The sequence below is a fragment of the Parasteatoda tepidariorum genome, chromosome 2 (genome assembly GCF_043381705.1).
Source record: "Parasteatoda tepidariorum isolate YZ-2023 chromosome 2, CAS_Ptep_4.0, whole genome shotgun sequence".
Classification (NCBI taxonomy): Eukaryota; Metazoa; Arthropoda; class Arachnida; order Araneae; family Theridiidae; genus Parasteatoda; species Parasteatoda tepidariorum.
In genome coordinates, this window is record NC_092205.1 from 15,194,121 (window position 1) to 15,209,132 (window position 15,012).

The 15,012-nt window shown below is 30.7% G+C and overlaps 1 protein-coding gene across 5 annotated transcripts in view; it reads right to left on the minus strand.

Annotated features, from left to right (window-relative positions):
• Positions 1-15,012, minus strand: part of LOC107441582 (oxidation resistance protein 1) — a 156,152-nt gene that overhangs the window by 80,940 nt on the left and 60,200 nt on the right. For all 5 annotated transcript variants that reach the window (XM_016054904.3, XM_043051248.2, XM_043051269.2 and 2 more), the window contains 2 exons: positions 12,528-12,598; positions 2,462-2,569 (listed from right to left, as the gene is read on the minus strand). In XM_016054904.3, the coding sequence (XP_015910390.2) occupies positions 2,462-2,569; positions 12,528-12,598 (179 nt within the window). The remainder of the gene's footprint in view (positions 1-2,461; positions 2,570-12,527; positions 12,599-15,012) is intronic.

Sequence of the window (15,012 nt, forward strand, 5' to 3'; positions counted from 1 at the left end):
ACTGAAAGGCAATAAATATCAATACGGAAAATAGCAAAAACAGGTAAGAAAAACATTCCATTCTAGCTTGTTTTCAATGTATCCATTACACGGGTTCAAATCCCAGCGATGGCTGGTCGATACAAATTCCGCTTTTGGCTAGCATCGTCCACAGTCCTAACATAAAATATTATCAGTGGTAGACGGATCATATGTTAAGATCCCCTTGCCACCAGGCTAACCATGAGAGGTTTCGTAGTTTTCCCCTCCACGTAAAGCAAATGCGGGTTAGTTCCATCAAAAAGTCCTTTACGAAGGCTAATTTATCCCAATACTTGATCCAGAAGTTCCCTTGTCTTCTAGATTGCGTTCAAAATTACAAGACTACGGAGTTGAACATTAGTAGTCGTAAACCCAAAAATTGGGTCAACCGTTCAATGACGGTTACTAAATGAAATATATCCATGACAATCAAAACTTTTTAGCAGTTAACACTGACATATAGCACTGTTTCTTGCCCGTGAAAAGTATATAGTAGAGAGCAGTATATAATTAAGAATAATAAGAGCTTGGTTCAACCCCCCTTCCCCCGAAAATCGGTTGTAAAGAAAAATTATTTCAGTTCCAGTTTTTTTTTCCACTTTTAACTCTGAGTTTGTTTCGATTATCGCCAAAACAGGAAATTTCATGACTATGAACTATGTTTTAATGATATTTTATCAATAAAAGTGCACTATTTTTCGTATAGCACTTCATTTTAAGTACCAATGAACCATCAGTTGTCGTTTTATCTTTTCTTTCCATTGACATTTTATTCCAAAAACGGGATAAAACTCAAAACTTGCGTAAATTTCAGGGCACTCCTTATATTAACTTCTCTTATGTCATAGCTGAATAAACTTCTTTTGTCTTCAAACATGATATACACGTCACTTCCGTCTTCTTAAGTACTTAAGTACTTTATTTATCTCTTAAAGAAGCAAATTACTAACAAAGCTAAACACTTGATAGTTACTGTAAAAGATTAAACAATAACGATCACGAAAAAACGAAACAAAAATTATTAAGTGTTTTTAACTTTTATTCTCCTGTTCAATTTTATGATATTAAAGCCATAGATTTTAATATTCTAAAGCAAACTTTAAAAAGTGCTCTTTAAATATTTAATAATAAATAATTTTTAAAAAAATCATCTTGTTTTTTCGTATAAAAAGAATTTTTTTGTACGAAAAATCTTTTTTTTAATCCTCAGAAATAATTCTATAAAATATATCATAAGATAAATTGCTCTCTATAGTTATTTAATTTGGATAAATTACCTTTGTATAGAATTTTTACATACAATTTTGTCTAGTTAAGATTAGATATAATCCATTTAACATTCTTTTTCTTATAGTATGTATCATCTTCATCAGTGGCTAGATAACAGTCCTGGCTTTCTGAATGAACCATGCACTTTTTCCTTCAAGACTAGGTTTTGGTAGTACCAGTCAGTTTATTCAATAACGATGAAGTTCGCATCCAAACATTCAATCCAACTGATCTTAGACCATTATCTCGAACACTTACCTAAGGATTCCAAAAACTATAAGGGGAATTCGCTCAGTTGACAAGCGAGCGAACAGCAAGCCATACCAACACATTCATTATAGTTTCAAAAACTTTGAGATATCGTAATCTTTAAAGATATCGTAAAGTTCAAAATTGTATCTTTTTCGCCTCTCTTCATTAACCTCTAATACTCTAAAATTATTCTTAAAACTTTTTACTCAAATATTGCTTAAAGGCAATCATGTTTTTCGGATCATGACCCCAGACTTAAAAGCATACGTCAGGCGTGTGATCATCTTTCACAGCAGATGTTCAAGTTTTAGCTTGATATGATTAGATTAAAAATCTAGAGTCCGGACAGTCTGGATGGTAGAGCGTTGGGCCCATGTCCAAGGGGTCATGAGTGCGATCACAGCCAGCCAAAAACTCCCCGTGTAGTAAATGGTGACTGGTGCACGTTAAATCTATCGAGTCACAAAGCCCTCCGTGTTCCCATAACAAATCAATACCTCTGGTGGTAATGAATTGGAGATGGATCGTTCTCTGGTTCAGGTCAAAATTATGATTTGTGAATGGATGAATGTTTCCGCCCTATAAACGGGCTGTGACGTGTGTGCGGCTGAAGTCATATTCTTGGCTATAGATGGCGCAAATGAAAAACAAGAAATGCACTTCTGCCTTAAATTCGCTTGGTTTCATCAAGCAGACTTGCTGGTTGGCAAGTGGCATTAGAAAAAAAAAGCAACAGATTTAATATCTTTTTAAGCCATTAAAGGCAGGATTTGCAGCAATAATTATGCTATTTAATTCTGGTCTTAAATCATTCAGGAAATTTTTTAGAGTATATATTGAAGTAAAACATCTCAAAAAGAATTAATACAAACCATGGTTATGGAAAGAACTTCTAGGGAAGTAAATTTTGGGTTATTACCTGTCCAGGGAAGACTATACGGGCAGCGAGTCTATTGAGCTTGGCGAGTTCTGAAGGCGTTGTGTCAAACCGGGCAGCGATACCCGCCAGTGTTTCCGAATCTGCCACCTAAAATAGAAAATAACTTTGTAATTTTTTAGTAATTTTGAAAAATAGTTATTCTTTAAATGACATTTTTCCGTACATTTTATGGAATTACTAATTATATTTTTAAAATTACTAATTATATTTTTAAAAAAGGTAGCAACTAAAATAATTGCAATTAAAATTTATCCATAGTTAAGGTTTAAAAAAGAATTCGAACTAATGTCTACACTCTTGAATAGGAAAGGAATACTAAGGAAATTTAGCAGAGATAATTAAATAAACAATCAAGAAAATGCCAAAATCATTGTAGAGAAAAAAAAAATTTTACACCACTTTAAAGAATACAATTTTAAATGACAAAATACAAAATTTGAGTGAACCTAAGAAATCAAATTTTAAAAATACGACTTATTTTTCAGGAACTATTCGTCCGATTTAAAACAGCATTCTTTAAAATAATTTAAAAAAGAATATACCTTACAATTCAAAATTTATCAGCTATAATGAAATAAAAAAAATAACTAATGAATGTTTATTAAAAGTTATATTTTTCATGAAATTATCTTTGGATAAAAGAATTTTAAAATTGTGTGCAAAAATTTTTCAATTCTTTTAAAAAGCTCTCGAGATATGGTGAAATATGTAAAAAGTAAAATAAACATGTGGTGTCCAAAAAACATGTGGTGTCCATAAAAATAAGGTGTCCAAACATTGGACTGCTCTCCTGACCGAACTGTTGGAGCTATATTTTTCAGATTGCTACTATATTTCGGGGGTCAGAAATATAGGAAGAGGGTTTTTTATCTTGCTCACTGTACAACATTAAATTCCTTGCGATATTACACCAGAGTTTTTACAGTGTACCCCCGGCAATGTAATAACAAAGTTACATTGCCCTTACAAAATAATTAAAAAATCAATGTCTGAGATTGTTTTCATTGAACAATCATAACTAATAGAAATTATTGTAACCGTAATCGAAAAAAATTAGAACAACAAAGGAATAATTACGGAAATTAACTTACAAAAGTTTGTATGATAGAATAACTTCAGAATATTAAACTTACATACTGTTAAAGTATAGTAAGTTATTATTTCAATAATGGGCGGAAATCATCAAAACACATCATAAACCATTACCGTTAAAACGGTTGATGAAAAAGAAGCTTCATTTCATTCAATATAAATGAATGGATAATGCAATAAAAAGAAATAACTTTCACTTTGGTGAATTTGCTAAAAAAATTCTTTGAAAATGGATAGAGAAATCGCTTTATATAAATTCAATAAAAATTTAACACTGTTGCACCTTTATTAATTTAGCTTTAAATTTTGCCTCAAAAGCACATTCAGATTAAATATGAATTGAAAGGACTTACTTATAAATAAATTTTATTTCATTACAATACTATAAAAAAAATTGTGCAAGCATTGCCCAGAAGAAACATGAATTAACGGCGGAAATACAGTAGCGATAGCAGCGCCACATTCAGAGTTAAAAGTAGCAGATTGCGTATAACTAACTAATTAATCAGTTTGTATTACACTGTAAAAAATTTTAGTACATCATATCACCAAAAATGATGGCAATTATTTTACACTAAAGTGGTTTGGTGAAACACCATAGATAACTCGTAGTTCTTGGGGCCTTATTACGCCAGGAGAGTGTTCTTTTACACTACTTGGTGTAAAGAAACTACCACCATTTTTCATTTTCAGTAACGTTGAAATTTATAATAACAGTAACATAAGATGCAGATAAGAGTCAGAAAAGTTATTTTTACGATACAATGTAAGGCAAGAATCATTCATTTAGAATGAATATTAAGACGAACTAGGCTTAACAGAACCGAAATTATACATTATAAAAGCATTTAACACATTTTACAAAAATTTAAAAATTGAAATTTAATTTTTATTATTTCATACCTAAAAACATACGTACATATTTTAATTCCTTAGGCGTATATAAAACAAGAAACACACGACAACTCGTACCAGCATTTTGAAAAGAGAATTTAATTCAAGTATGATGTTTCGTGATTTTCCTCCCCATTTAACGCAAATACTGGTTAGTTCCATCAAAAAGTCCTCCACGAAGGCAAATTTCTCCCAATACTTAACCCAGGAGTTCCCTTGTCTTCTGGATTGGGTTCAAAATTACAAGAATACGGAGTTGAACATTAATAGTCGTAAACGTCTGTTTAACGACGGTTATAAAAAAAAGCGCATGATCACCGAAAGTTAACTGTGAACACTATCTAGAACAGCAACTGTAAACAAATGGTGTAAAATGTTTCACGTAGGACATATTCCAATATCGAATCTACCTATGCCTTGGGAAAACAGTACTAGGACCACAATTATATCCATTGCTGCTGTTGATGAAAGGATTGACGATAATCGAAGAGTCATGGCTCACGACATCTGTGCAGAACTTCGTTTGAGTAAAAGTGCCATTACCTTCTGCCACTAAAAATCGTACTATTCCCCTCATTCTCAGCACAGCTTTACATTCACTTTAAATGCTTCACTTCTAACTGGTTAATCAGTTACACACCGTCTGAGGTGGATTCCTTTTACCCTCTTTTAGGGCGAACTTGTTATCTTTACAGTATTTTTAACGCTATTTCACTTGCCCACTTTTAGTTTAGGTATCCCTTATACGTAAAAAAAATATTAAACCACTATCGAGTTAAAAATCGATAACAAGTACAAATTTTAGGTTTGGGCTTTTAAAGTGAAACTTCTTAAGTGAATTTAAAATATTGCTTGCCAGTTTTAGTTTCCCTGAAGTAAGGATACTAAATCACCATTCACGGATTGTGCGTGCATCATTATTTCAATATTATTGTCTTTATCAATCAAATTATACATAGAAAAAGAAAAAAATATTTCATAACTACCGTTTAATTTTTTCTTAAAATTACACTTAAATTATATCGCAATTAAGTTCTTATTATTTAAAACTACGTAAAAAATATCAATTAACTATTGTAGCTATTGTTTGCATTTCACCCTTGGCTAAAATAAATATGGTTGTTAGCAAAATTCCTACTGTAACTATTTATTTGAATTTTGACTAATGCTAACCACAATAAACTAAATTCAATTTTTTGAGAGATAACGATTCCTGGTTTGAATCATTACTTTATCCAACTGCATTTTCCTGTTTGAGTGCCAAAATTAGCACTCTATTAACCTTATTCCCGACCGTGTTTCATGTTCGCTTTTAGGGGGCAGTAGTTGTTGAGGTTGTCTCAACGTCCGATTAAAGATTCTGGTAGAATTTCTACTGGGGTAAACTAAATTGTTAAACTCAACGCAATTGATCTCCGCCATAGATACCCTACCCTACAATAATGGAAGAGGCACTTTTAGTTTTTAACATTTTTTTTAAATTTCTCAAGAAGTACTTAGAGCAGTGTTTCCCAAACTTATGACTTTTGTGTACCCTTTCTAAATTTTTTGCAACGTTGTGTACCACTAATAAAAAATGAATGCATTTTTTACTATAAAAATTTCCACAAAAGTTAAAAATCACAACTGGCTGTTGACACCACTAATTATTAACTGTTAACTCTGCAAAAAATAGCCAACAGAAAAATGCGTAACCGCAAATTTTCACGACTTGCTTTGTTTTTGAATAAAATTTTTTGAAATTTTCTTTTGTTGCAAGATATTTCTCATAAGAAAGCGTACCCCCATTAAACTGTTCCCGTACCCCTAGGGGTGCGCGTACCACACTTTGGGAAACACTGACTTAGAGGATTATTTTGTAACTTTAGTGGTGATTAGTTCATGCGAGTTTTCATACTTAGCAATGAAGTTTAAAGCTTTCAGAGGTTTCAGGGATTGACAATAAATTACGAAAAAAACAAATATTTTTGCAAGCCCTATGACAGAAAATTAAGCGATAAACTTGTAATTTGTACCGATTACTTTAGTTGTAATTCGTAGAAACTGCATAACATTTCATCAGCCTAACTTAAATAATTATGGAAATATGACATTTTTAGATAAAAAAATTTTCTTACGTTTTTTACAATAACTTTAAAAATATTCAATAAAATTAAACAAAATTTTTGGAGCAATTAAAATTAAATAACGAAATTATTGTTTTAAAATTTTAATTTAAAAAAAACTGCGCAAGATATGACTATTTAAAACAATTCTTTTATGCTGGGCATGAGCTAAAAAATTTTTAAAAACTTTTTTCATAATTTTGTAGTAAATCGTATTTTGCAACTAATAAAAACAATCTGATTTGAATGAATTTAAATAGTTTCAAGCAAATTTTCTAAATAGTTTTCACACTTCATAAAAAGAGCTCAAAATGATAAGAGGTTTTTCACAAATATTATTTTGTAGCAGAAGACAAATACGAGTATTAATAACAAATGATAAGACCTTACAATAATTCTCCGGGCATCAAACTGTGATGGTACAAGAAAAGAAAACATTTTTTTACGGGGGTGATCCTCCCCAATGCCAGTGTCATTTCTAATAAATCTTGCTTAAGAGTACAAAATAAAATTTGTGGAAAACCCTTTATCATTTTGAAATTTTTTAAAAAGATAAGAAAAAATTAAGAAAAATTAAGAATTTAAATTTTTCCGCGCATGCACAGTATAAAAGAATCACTCATATCTTACGCAGTTTTAAGCAACTTTTCCTCAAATTTTTAAGCAATAATTTTGTATTTAATTTTAAATTAATCCAATTTTTTTTAAAATTTTAATAAGTATTTTTATAGTTATAGGAAAAAAAAACGCAAGGCAAAAAAATTAAGTTTTTATAAAAGGGTTCATATCTCCATTAATATTTAAACTTGGTTTATGAAATTTTATGCAGTTATTGAAAATAGCAGCAAAAGAAATCTGTATAAGTTAAAAGCCTATTAATCTATTTATTTTCAGGCATATTGTGTACAAAAATACTTATTTTCTTTCCTAATTTATTGTCTGTTCCTGAAACTTCTGAAACTAAGTACGAAAAATCGCTTGAACTAATTAACTAAAGTTACAAATTAACTCTCTAAGTATTTCATGAGAAATTTAAAAGAGTTTCGAAACTGAAAGTGTCTCTTCCATTTATTGTTATGTAGCATATCTCAACGTAACACATTTCGATTTTGGATTGAATAAACACAATCGAAATCTCCATGGAAACTTTGCTTCTTAGTAACAAGTGTATTACATTAAACTTTATGAAACCAGCAGAAGAAAAGAAACAAATCTGTTCATTGGGAGGTGCTAAAAACTAATGCGAAACGTAATGTAAATATTTTACTCTTTCGGCAAATATTTGGAGTTAAAAAATTTGCACAACATTTACTTACGTAATCTTTTTAAAGAAGAGTTTTCTTTTTTTGTAAATAACAGCGCAAAGAAAAAGCGATTTTTCGATCAAGCGACTTTTCTATTTAAACTGCTGGTGATTTAACGTGCTGAAAACAGTGCATTAAAAAACATGACTTAAAAACTCGGTTGATAGAGTTTTTTATTTATTTATTTTTTTGATCAACTTCTTTTCAAAAGATAAACAAAACACTAGTGATGCGTCTAAAATAATTAAACTTGGAGAAATGTGCTTCCACTTCACCACGTTAGGGATTAGACAAAAAACTGGCGAACACTTTTAGTATAAACTATCTTACTTACTTTTAAATATTCAATTTTTTTTTTAAAAAAATTATATCGCTTTACATTCACTTCTGTAATCATACAAGAAATAATTTACTTTTTAATACTAGTGAAGAAAAAAATTATGGCTCGATTATATTAATTTACATCGTTGAAAATACAAGTGATTTAATATATTTAACCGTCGTTAAGCAGCCGACCCTATCTTTCTTGGATTTACGACTATTAATGCTCAACTCTATAGCCTTGTAATTTTGAACCCAATCCAGAAGACAAGGGAACTACTGCATCAAGAATTAGGAGAAAGTTTGCCTGAATGGAGGACTTTTTGAAGGAACTAACCTGCATTTGTGTTACATGGAAAGGAAAACCATGAAAACCTCCCATGGTTAGCCTGATGGCTAGGGGATTCTAACCCATGTTCCGTAAACCACTGAGACTATTTTACGTGAGCACTGTGGTCGGTGCGAGCCGGATGCGGAATTCGTATCGACCAGCCATCTTTGGCATTCGAATGCAGTTCACCTCATTGGAAGGCGAATGCTATCCCCTGAGCCATCTCGGCTCAAGTGATTTAATATGCTAAAAAAGCAAAGGAATAAAAACCTGACATAATTATTGAATCAGTTGATAAAGTCTTGTCATAGATTTCTATTTAACCGATATCTCAGATCAATGGCTAGTTTTTCTTAAATAATTAATTTTTGTCGTCTCGTTGTGGCACAGTATGAGATTAAAGAAAAACGTTTGGGTAGTAACAGTCTTTCTTGGTCGTTTCGGAAGCATAAATCCATTTTCTAATATATTGATGAAACTTCTTATTCGAATTGAATTTTAAAGATAGGATTTAGTATTTGTAATTATTTTTTCCAATAATTCAATACTCTTCAGTAATTGCAGATGTTTTTTTTGAGCTGTGTAAGATTAACATAAAATTTGTAACTAACTTTTTTACATTATTTCAATAACGGAAGAGAATTATCTGATGAAGTATGACAAACTAAGGAGAAAAGATAGCTATTTTTTTTTGCCTACGCAGTCAGCCAGTAAAAAACGAATCACGCTTAATAATTTTTAATCAAATGATCAATCAAGTTTTCACGTCTTAAATTTGAATTGAAGCTTATGAAGAGACACGACTTAAATTTATTAACTAACCTATGGATGGTGTTTTTTACACAAGGGAGCGCTGCAAGCTCTTGACTGCTTCTTTTTCCGGATTACTGTTTCTGGTATGTTTTGAAGCGATTTGGCTCGCAACATGAGACTCTCTTTGAGACTCTCTTGATGACTTTGACTGACTTTGAGAGTCTCTTGAGTAGTATTTCTTGTGCATTTGTTAACTGATTTCTTAACTGACGTGTATTTGTACGTGTACTTGACTTGTACGTGTATTTGTTACTGATTTGTTATATATGTTAAAAAGGAAGAAACGTTATAAGAATCGTTTAAAGACCTGTCATTTCACGACGACGCCACTGGCGTACGCAGAATTTTTTCAAGGGGGGTGTTCATAATTTTCTGAAATTACTAAAAGAAATTCGAGTATATACAGTGCCGTTCCTGGCGGGTATGCAGCGAATGCCCCGCACGNTTAAACCTAAATAATAATTTTTAAAATGAATCTCGCAGCTCGAACAATATGCTAACACTAACGTATGACGGTGGCATGGCTTTCAACAAGAAGAAACGGTAATAAGCAAGTAAAAAGAGGTTGAATTAGGACTGGCTAGAAAGCGAGTTATTACTAAATCTAGCAACCTTGTCACCTTTTTTTTAAGAATACATCTATAAATAACTAAAACAAATTTTCCCTTCAATCTCACCAGAATTACTCCATATCATCAATATCTTATGAAATACTGTAGATTTGAGCTCAGAAATTATATAATTTAATTCTTTTATTAAAAACAAAATTATCCGTTTGAAAATATTACCTCGCCGAATAAGCTGTAGTAAGCAGCTGTATACTTTCGAACAGGAAGTGGAGCAGGTCAAGAGCTCAAGATGGTTGTTGCTTACTTTTATATTGAAAGCGACCATCCATACAGAATATTGATTATGTTGACAAGGGACTTTCAAATGAAGGAAAATTCGCCAAAACAATCGATTTTCCACTTTTTATATTTTTGATATCTAGCCATTTAACTAAACATTTTAAAACAAAAACTTTTTGAATCGGAACACAATTGAGAAAATTATCATGATTTTTGTTTTGACCACACCCCTTTGTTTAAATTTTCTTGCCTGCAGCTAGATGTATACTCAAGTACGTTTTTGCTTGTTTTTGAAAATTGCGCTTATTTTTTTTTAAATTTTAAAATACTTTTTGAAAATTTGTAAATTTGTTTTTAACAATTGTTTAAACTTATACTGAAAATTTCAAACCAATCTCTTGATAATTTCTAAAAACATTTAAAGTCCTATGTCGTGTTAAGGCGCAAGATCAAACCTAAAGAACAAACTTTCTCTGAATAAATATAATTTTTTTCAACGGATTAGGATTTTTTATTCTCAATGTATGAGGGTAGCCGTAATATGAAAAATAAATAGCCCCAATAATTTTTCTCAGGAAAACGGTCAAAGATTTGGGACTGTACAAATCATGAGATTTTAACTAAAAAAAATTAAGAAATGCTCCCCCAAAAGCAGTTTCATAAAAAAATTAGTTTTAATCAATGTTTATTGATTTTTCATTAACAAATTTCCCCTTAGATTCTAGTCTTTATCATAGATATCAATTTCATCATAGATTCAATCATAATAATCAAACATTTTCTTAATTACAATGCATAAATTTTTTACAACCTGCTAACTGCACAATTTTAAATCCTACAATCTAAAATTTTAAATAAATCATTTTAATAGTTTACAAAAAATAACAATTTTAAAAAAAAATTTATTTTAATTACTTCAAATTCTTTCATACATATGAGCATTCTACAACAAATGACCAGTAATTCGAAATGAAAAAAAATTATGACGGAATGCATTGAAATAATCTTTTTGTTGATTTAAACTTTAATATATTTCTTGAATTAGTCTCAAAATTTTTAATTTATAAAAATTGAAAATGTATTTTTAAAACAATCAAATTTACCTTTCGCCTTTAAACTTATTTAAACTATATTCTTTCACAAGTCTCATAAATTTTATTCCCAAGAATTTTATTAATTTGTAAATTTCATTATGTTTATTTTTTTTAATCAACCTCAAAATATCACGTTTTTATTCCTGTCTTTTATACAGTTATTGTTCTAAAACTTATTATGAATATGGTAAGCACTTTTTTCCCTCAAAACTTTTTTTAATACAAAAAATTTATAAACTGTTACAGAATGTCCAGCGGATGACTTATTGATTTCAAAATTAAAAATCATAGAAAAAAAGGGTGATGGAGATATCATCAAATGGTATATTTATTGTGAAATCTGCAAAAATTTTATACTGATATTTCAAGACTTTAGTTACAAATATTATTAACAGATGGCGCTACAAACAAGCAATGACTACAGTGATTGATTCTAGCGTTAAAACATGAAAAGCCGTGATTCGAAGGATCGTGCCGTATTAGAAGGTACAAACCATGTGTTCTATTGAAAAACGAGTGTTTCGAGCACTACACTCTAAAAACTGCACCTCTTAAATAAAAGGCACAAGCTAAATGTACCCTTTATTTTCTCGCGTTAGAGGCACATAACTAATGTGCCTTTAAAAATGAGAGGCACCACAAGAAATTAAAGGCACCAAAGCAAACGCCAGTCAATNACAGAATGTCCAGCGGATGACTTATTGATTTCAAAATTAGAAATCATAGAAAAAAAGGGTGATGGAGATATCATCAAATGGTATATTTATTGTGAAATCTGCAAAAATTTTATACTGATATTTCAAGACTTTAGTTACAAATATTATTAACAGATGGCGCTACAAACAAGCAATGACTACAGTGATTGATTCTAGCGTTAAAACATGAAAAGCCGTGATTCGAAGGATCGTGCCGTATTAGAAGGTACAAACCATGTATTCTATTGAAAAACGAGTGTTTCGAGCACTAGAATATCACAGATTAGCACAAAGACACAAAATCTTTGCATAAAATTTTTATAGCTTTCACAGTAGAAGTTAACTTCCTTCTGTTAAAATTCTTTGTTTCTGGGATTTTTAAATTTAAAATCAGTAAGGCATCTGCTTTAAAACGTGTATATTCGCCTTTTTTCACTTAAGAATTTAATTATAAATTTTAGTTTTCAAAAATAAGAATTTAATTATAAATTTTAGTTTTCAAAAATAAACCTTAAATAGTCAGAGAAAAAAACTTTTTTTGAACTTACTTTATATTGCTCTGTGCCTTGGGGTTGGGTGAGGGTGCGCCCCAGAAGTTTCTTCTCAGCCCCAGCAGAGCCTGTAAAAAAAAATTTAAGACGTTATGTAATCAGTTGGTATGTGTCGATATCACATGAAAAAAAATACTCTTCAATTAATGTTACTTCATTCGTTTCATAATTAAATTGGAGAAAAGTTTATTTGCTTCAAGCAATCAAGCACTGCGGTCACTCTAAAAAACACATGAATGAGGAAAGCAGAACAGATTCCAACTTGTATAGTTTGTCTACAGAAAGTACTTCCCTCTCCACGAAATCTAAAGTCGTCTGCTACTATGGATAAAAGAAATAGCGCATTTCGAAGAGGGCATTTCTTTCTCCCCTGATTCCCTTTCTCTCGCCGGCCCAAGCCAAAACCTGCCTTAAATTATGATCCAACACAACTATTTGTAATAGTTAAACCTCGTAACCATAGTCACTGCCACTACTCCAAACGAATGGCTAGGGGAGTTATTTACATAGACAAACTATACTGTGTTCATCATTTATATACTGTAGGGAAAAAAACAAGTAGAACATTTATGCGCTGTTGTTTTGAAAATGAGCGGTGTGTTTGAGTCCTTGAAACAAATAAACTCTTCTCCACTTTAATGAAGCAAATGATTTTTTTATTATCCTTTTACTTCAGTTTTTTTAGATGATTCGTTTAATCCATTAATAGTTTTTCCCAATCCAACTTTTAAAAAATTATTTTATTTGTACAGTGCGCACCAATTTTATAAATACATATTGAGTCTTAAAATTAAATAAATTTTAAAATACATGCACAATTAAAAATAATAATCAAATAAGTCAGCAAAGAAATATCAATAATATTACATAATTTATAGTAATAATACATAATTTATAGAAAATTTTCGATTTTCGTAAACTTTTAAACATTGATTTTGAGAAATATATATATCTTTTTTTTTTGGCATTTTTAATCAACTTCCAATTAAAGTTTTTAGAAAAACTTCACATTTTTAAAGATGTCGATAATTTTAGTTTACGCACTCATTACGTCCTTTAATAAAAAAAAATTATGTTATTTATTCGTACATATTTTGATTTTCACATTTTTGCTATCTTTTAATTTAGATGTGTAAACAAAATACATGTGCAGAATTACATACTTTAAAGTGATTCAATGATGTTAAAATATCAAGAGTTTTAAATCGATAATTTTTAAATATTTTTTAAATATATTTTTGCGAGTTTTGGAATTACTGAGAATTTTAAATTCATAATATCCTTCCATAAACACCATTCATATTTACTCTAAAGCTCTCTCCCTTGCTCATTTGTTTCGCCAAACCCTGTACTTCAATCGTTTTTTGATGATGAAACGTCACATCTAAACTGAAAAGTATTCTTTGAAAGATCCTAAACTGTTTTATTGTACAGTGGGCAGAAAAATAAACGAATAACCCTCAATAACTTCTGATCAGTGGTCGGATGTAGCGCGCTAACTAATGTAGTTGTTACCTTTTTCCGTCGTTTGTAGAGTAGTGCGCTACTTTTTAACCCCTTCCTTCTCGCTCCTGTGAAAATGACGGAGTGAGGTTTCGCCCTCTTTTTCTCGCTCCCGTGAAATGTCCGGACTGGAGTGTTCAGTAGTAACGCTCCAATAAGAATAAAATAATTCATTTCTTTTGCCCAGAAAACATTTTATTTCTCATTTTACACACCAAATGGCAGTATCAGGACATTTTTAAGGTAATTGTAGATAGTTAGCTTATTTTACACTAGATGTCAGCACTAATCAAATGCGTGTATTTGGCAAAATAGACACTTTTATGACCGTTTTCTTGAAAATTAACAGATCGTTAAGGAGTTAAAGGTAGTGTAGTTAGTAGAGCGATACAAAAAAAACAGTAGTTTGTAGCAATTATCTGTCCTAAGAGAATGCACACATGGGTTATCATTTGATTTTTTATTCACCCAATATCCTAAATAAAAAAAAATCAAACCGGACATTTTGCAGTCCACCTCTGACATCATACCAGCTCAGATTAGTGTAAATTAGGGTATTAGTGTAAATCAATGTATTCGTATCATCATGAGGAAGTTATAAACGCCTCTTATTGTACTGTCATTTACCGATAACAGAAAGAATCTAAGTCGGGCGTTTGTCCCTATGGCGGCACATAATAAAAAGTTTTCCAAAATTCAGTGTTCTTAGATGCTAAATGACCAACTCTAAATATTCTCGCATCGACCCATGTCATAAATATGATGTTTTTTTATTATACGATCGAAAGTTTTCAATCGTCTTTATATCTACATGAATTTTGAATTTATAACATAAATTCAAAATTTATGGTTACTAATTTGTAAGTGACCATTTTCAAATATCCGGCTACAAAGGATTATTTATATTGCATTGACAAGATTTTCGAATTGTCATTATTGCTACATATGTAACAAAAATATTGCTGCCAATTGGTCAGAG